The 6,622-nt window shown below is 41.3% G+C and overlaps 1 protein-coding gene across 10 annotated transcripts in view; it reads left to right on the top strand.

The window, feature by feature from the left end:
- The window catches only part of LOC116400455 (voltage-dependent N-type calcium channel subunit alpha-1B-like), a 72,656-nt gene that overhangs the window by 17,347 nt on the left and 48,687 nt on the right, over positions 1-6,622 (top strand). For 9 of the 10 annotated variants that reach the window (XM_031878297.1, XM_031878296.1, XM_031878301.1 and 6 more), the window contains 2 exons: positions 691-702; positions 3,566-3,589. In XM_031878297.1, coding sequence (XP_031734157.1) covers positions 691-702; positions 3,566-3,589 — 36 coding nt within the window. The remainder of the gene's footprint in view (positions 1-690; positions 703-3,565; positions 3,590-6,622) is intronic. The other variant, XM_031878294.1, reaches the window with a different exon arrangement.

The raw sequence follows: 6,622 nt of genomic DNA, 5'->3' as shown, positions 1-6,622 counted from the left end.
ACCCGAGGCCGGTGGTGAACTTTAACCGAGGCCGGTGTTGAACTTTGACCCCGGTGGTGAACTTTAACCGAGGCCGGTGGTGAACTTTGACCCGAGGCCGGTGGTGAACTTTAACCCGATGCCGGTGGTGAACTTTGACCCGAGGCCGGTGGTGAACACTGCCTTTCTTATGAACTCGTGCACTCATCCCAGGGTGGAGGTGCAGTTGTATGGGTCCACTAGGATGAAGGTGTTGGAAGGCCCTGCCTGTGAGAGCTAGAATCAGAGTACATGGTCATCAACATGGTAGTTTTACTTCAGACTCTTCAGTTGTTGCATTATGTTTGTAGTTCAGCAATTTAACTATGTTTAACCATTACAGCATTATTGTTTTTCTTGGACTGTTGTTTCAGATGTGTATAAAAGTGATGAAATCCTTTGTTGCTGTTCTAAGCTATGTTACGGATGAAGGCTGTCATACACAGTACATAGTGTGAGCTCATAACTCGACAGCCCGGTGTTACCTTTACTACCACAGCTTCTTCCTCAGTCTGCACAAACGAGCAGCAAAGTGGCAGCAGAACACAAATCCTGCAACAGAAGCAGACGAGAGTCGGAACGAGAATGCTGATGAAATCCTGAGAGAGCAATAAGTGTGTTTGTTTATTGACATGATCCTCTCTCTGTTTCTGTGCTTTGTTTGAATTGAAGGAGCTTCATGGGGTAATGCCTCCTCTACCTCCCTCGTCTTGCCTGTCTGTGTCATCATATATGTGTGTGTATGCGAGAGAAAACATACGTACCGACACCTACGTTGCCTTGACAAGTCATTTCCTCCCATATTCTTACTTCTTGAAATGTATCCAGGCTTTCTTTAAAGGCATGTCATAGGATGAGGACTACAGCGTTATGATTGGACATGTGACCTCTTTGCACATGCATAAGTTGAATTTTGTAGAGAAATTACAAACAAAGAAAAATGCAACCAAAAAATCATCCCTTCTGTGCTCAAGATGTCATTTAATGGGATGAAAAACAATCTGTCTGAGAAGTGAGACAGAAATATACTTTGTTTTCCCAAAACACAACACACACCCCACATTCACTGGATTTATCCACCACCATCATTTATTATGATTATTAGTGCAAAATAATAATTGTAACAGCAAAGTCAGTTCAAAAGTACAAGATGCATCACCTTCAGCTGTTAAGCTGTATGTTTCCTTTAAGCCTGTCAGACATTGAGGACATGAAGTAAGATTGCTTGTTTGTCACGGTGTGCACGGCTGTGTCTGGAACACACTCCCATCCCGTAGAGATCTTCCTGTTCTTCATCATGTGCTCGGCTAAAGATCTCCTCTGCTATAGAGCGGCGCGTCACCTGTGTGTTCATCACCTTTGTCTGATGGGAGGTGTTTCCAGCAGCACTGTGCCACAGCTCTGCCTGGACTGTAATGATACCATCAATTTCACATTATCTATCATAAATTCACCAGAAGCTTCCTGAAGTAACAAGTCATCTGCTGCCGGAGGCCTTGAGTAGGTCTCCGGGGATCCATCGTCTCTGTGTTCACAGCATGCACATTAGATGAAGTGTTAGAGCTCTTTACCACACTGTCACATCATCTCCATTCACATGCAGTTTTCTTTACATTGACTTAACCTACTCGACCTCTATCTGTCAGACTCGGCATCGTACTGCTGATGGGGATAAATACTGACTTCATGGTTTGGCTAACACATCATCATCTACAACCTCTATAATATGGAGACACAATGTCCACTATCAGATCGGTAGATATGATGAAGTAATGCTAACTAGCTTACCGTGTAGTCACCTATCATATCATTGAGTTACTACATGAGTTTGTGTGTTTACAGGTTACATTTAAAACAGGCCCGTCCACTGTGTAGTACATGTGTGGAGGCTGGTCCTGGGGGCTGCTGTGGCTAGCAGCTCCTCAGCCAACATTAGCCGAGATAGTACTACTCTGCCAAATGAGTGCCCTGTCACTCTTAATGTTAAAAGTGAAAACATGCTATTTAAATATACAAACACGCATGTACATGTTTGTCTCAAGGATGGATCATTGCCTGGAACATGTAGCTTTAACCCCAATCTCAGCATCATGTATGTAGCATACAGACGCATTTACAATATGTTGATTTAAAAATGAATTAGTGTGAAACATTAAAAAGTTTAAACATTAAACATTTAAACATTAAACATTTAAACATTAAACAGCGTTTCAACCGACTCATGGAGCAACTTTAGCATGATTAGCTAGCTCGCTACAGGCTGAGGAAATAACACATTTCAGCTGGAATCAATTCATATTTTTACTAAGAATTGAATGTTCATTCTGCAGCCAGCATCACTGTAAACTAAATATTTGCCATACAAGAGCTTACAGCCGTAGCAGTGACAGTAATTAAGGAAGGGTGGGGCTTAGCTAACACTGTATTTCCTTCTTATATTCAGCCTTTATTTCACCAGGCGAGTCATTAAGAACACTTTTTATTTACAATGTCTGCTTGGCGAAGAAGGGGGGGGGGGCAGACACCCACAGCTCACGGTGCATTCTGTCCAACGACCATTTAATATCATAATGACACGTTTCATGACAAAGTCTTTGTTCCTCAGTCATGACAGAAAGGGTGGAGTTATGATGACCGAAGCAACAGCCAATCACAGAGCTGGTTCTGCCCTCTGTCTTTACTGGCAGACAGTGACTTTGTTATGAAAAGTTGTGTTTTTAAATAACAGCATTTATATGAATTGACCTGCAGTAATATGAAGTAATCTCTGTGACTGTGAAAAGAAGCAGGATGAAACACAGTGTCACGATGTCATCAGCAGGTTAAATACATCAAAAGCAAACAGAAGGCTGTTATGACAGATAGAAAGTACAGCGGTCACTCACTCACTCACTCACTCACTCACTCATGCATGTGTCCGGAGCTCCTTCTGCCTGCATCTGCCTGTGTCGAGGAGAACCAATCGCAGCCTCCCATCAAAGCCGAATCTGTCATCTCACCAAATGTTGAGTTCAGTCTGAAGCTTTTTGGTGCATTTCACATTTGATGCTGCAAACTGTAATACTGCTTCTTCATGTTGGTTTTAGATGCAGTGATAACCTGGTTTTCAAAGTTTGGATGAAATTTGTATTTGTTTTATTATGATTATTATAGCACTATATTATTTAGAAAATCTCCCAAGAGACCTATTTTGTTGGCATTTGCTCTTTTAATTTGATGCTTTGGTTGAGACTGATAAGTTGTACTTGTGTGTAAATAAGTGAACAAGAAGTGAGCAAGTGACATAACTGAGTCATAACTCGCAGCAGTTTTGGTCTGGGTGTTACGTCAGTGATCCAAAGACAACCGGCTCATTCACACCCGCTGCATTGAATCCATAGAGGAGCCTGTTCTTTACTGGGATGTACACATCCAAAGTACATCAAATCTTACATCTCTCAGACAGTAGAATCTATGTTGTTTTTCATTTGATGTAAACATGTTTTATTGTGTTGGTGTGTGAAGCATCCATAATGTGCTGTACCTTGTTTTACACTGTTTCCCCAAGTAGATCGCAGCAAGGTGTGACCAGGTGGGAACCTCCCTCTGCCCCCTATTCACAAACCTCCCCATAACTCCCCATCCACCCTCTCTAACTGCCATTCTCCTTCATGCTTAGATCAGCCTCATGTAGAAAACAAGTAAACCCATAATGCAGTCACTCAAATGCCTTTGTAACACAACAGCAACCTTTGTGTGACAGCGTTCAACTAAAACCTGCCTCTTCCTCCTCCTCCTCCTAGCAGTGTCATTATAAGATGCTCTATGAACCTCATGGCTGGAAATGAAACTTTCTATTTGTTTCTAGGTCATAACTTCAAACTGCAATGAATACAAGTTCTTTAACGAGGTCATTATCTTGGTACTAGTCTAACATATTTCAGTAATAACCAATAGTAAGCTATAGTTGGTTTTAAAAAGATATATAATGTGATCTTACAAACATATTCTTTATTTTGCATTTTGGAATGAAACCTGAAATGTTGAGCACAGTGTCGTATTTGTCCTCTTGTGTTAGTCGATCTATTTCCCTCACAACTACAAACTCAGGCCAGTTTACACTAAACATGTCTCCCTTCTCCCGGAGTAACGTTAAGCAGCGCAGCAGTGCAACCCTCCAGCCTTCCAGTCCTCACTGGACACATCAGGGTTCCTCAGCATCACGACAGGAAGCATCAAGCCATTACTCAAAGATGAAAACACATTCTTCTGCACAAATAGATTTCTGCATGTATAATGAATAATATGATCAGCCTTCACTACTCACTGTGCTGCGATCACGATCAGTAACTGTGTGTAGTTGACAGTGGAATACGTTTAGGATAGTTCTTCTCCATAACGAGACCATGAACATCAGCTTTTAATGTTTCTGACATGTTTCCCCTCATAATGTCAAAAATAAAAAAAGAATAAAATAAATGTCATAGATGTTGATTGCATGTGTTTAACGTAAACCATCAGTGTTTATAGAATGCAAGCTGAAAAGGTTACGAGGATCATCGTGTTTCTCTCATGTGAATGGAGAATCCCAGAACGGAGTAAATCTTGATGAATTGAAGGAAATGGATCCAAGTCCTACTATCTGTAACACTTCCTCCACTATCGTCTCATGCACGGACTCTCAGTGTGCATATGTGTGAGTGAGACGGTAGTGGAGGAAGTGTTACAAGTAGTACGATTTTGGGAATTAGTAGCATACGACTGGATAAAGGAGACTTGCTGTACAAAGAGTCTGTAAATGGATGTTTGGATGTAGTTCTGCTGTTGCTTAAGCTGGACCCTGATGAGTTCACTTCACTTCATCAAGGATTTACTTTATCACCGTTTTATGATTCTCAGTTTACCTCGGAGGCGAGAAAAACTCTTCTTAAAGAATTCACTGTTACTGTAATTGATACACAAATGGTCATCTGAGGGGTGAACTGCTCCTTTAAGACCAGAGGCCATCCTGTAACTTATTTTATAATGCAGTTGGTTGGCTGAGTGATGCAACTCATACTCTCCAAGAGAACGAGACAGCAGGAGTGCAATGGAGGTAAAAATAGAGCAGAGTTTGTTTTCCAGGCCCAGCTCTCTGTTGTCGTTGTAGGATGATAATCATGAGCCAGATGTTCTCATTATCATTTGAACCTTCTCATCCCTCTGAAAGACTACTGTCGCATTTTAGCCTCCACAAGTCTCATCTCATATTCTCTCTTACTTCCTCAGTATATACTGTATGTATTAACTGATGTTGAAAGCTATCAGAATATCATTATATTTCTGTTCTCTGAGCCCACATTGTAACTGTGTCTGGTCTAAACCCCACTGGTTCTATGTCACTATGAATGCATGCTAGGCTAACGGGATCTCTTAAAGGCTCATGGAAAGACAAAAGCTCCATCCTTATATCAGATGCCACGCTGTTTGTCACCCCAAAGCCAATTGCAGTGGTTCTCAAAGTGGAGTCCAGGGTTCTTTAGGGGCTCTTAGAGAGCCACGGTCCTCTTTAGCTCCGTATCACACTGCATTCTGTGTTTTCATTTACCGACCTCCAGGTCCTTAGATCGCAGTGTTGCTGTTTTATTGCTTTCGCATCTAAACGTTCCTTGGAGCTCTTATCAACAACTGTAATCAGGCTACAGAGTTCTCTGCAAAATAGGCAGAACAGATCCCTTTGTGTCAAAGCACATGGTCAGAAGCACATGGTCAGACCCCAACACATCACTGTATCACTAATATAAAATCACTGTACAACTTATACAACATCACCGACAACTAATATGACATCACTGTATAACTAATATAAAATCACTGTATAACTAATATGACATCACTGTACAACTAATATGGGGCGACTGTGGCTGTTCGATCCCCGGCTGCACTAGTCCATGTCGATGTGTCCTTGAACAAGACACTTAACCCCAACATGCTCCCATAGCTGTGCCTGCGGTGTGTGAATGTTGTATGAATGTTAGTTAGTCCTACGTTGCATGGTAGCTCCTGTCATCAGTGTGTGAATGGGTGTGAATGGGTGAATGATGACACAGTGTAAAAGCTCTTTGAGTGGTCAGAAGACTAGAGAAGAGAAATACAAGTACAGTCCATTTACCATTTACCATATAACCTGTCCAACTGATGTAACATCAATGTGTACAGACACATATGTATGGAAATGGAATAATACTAATTTCAATGTTAAATATCATGAAATAAAATAATAGTCAATAAAAAAAAAAAAGGCCGGGATTAAAACAGAATTGTATCGAAAAAGGCCATACTACCAAACTACCACACCACCATACTACCAAACTAACATACCACCAAACTACCATACTACCAAACTAACATACCACCAAACTACCATACTACCACACCACCATACTACCAAACTACCACACCACCATACTACCAAACTACCATACTACCATACTACCAAACTACCACACCACCATACTACCAAACTACCAAACTACCATACTACCATACTACCAAACGACCAAACTGCCAAACTACCATACGAACATACTACCAAACTGCCATACTACCATACTACCAAACCGCCATACTACCATACTGCCATACT

Source organism: Anarrhichthys ocellatus, unplaced genomic scaffold, assembly GCF_004355925.1.
Source record: "Anarrhichthys ocellatus isolate YVR2014 unplaced genomic scaffold, GSC_Weel_1.0 scaffold172, whole genome shotgun sequence".
NCBI lineage: Eukaryota > Metazoa > Chordata > Actinopteri > Perciformes > Anarhichadidae > Anarrhichthys > Anarrhichthys ocellatus.
Note: the sequence above shows the minus strand (reverse complement) of the source record. Positions and strands in the feature narration are given on the sequence as shown.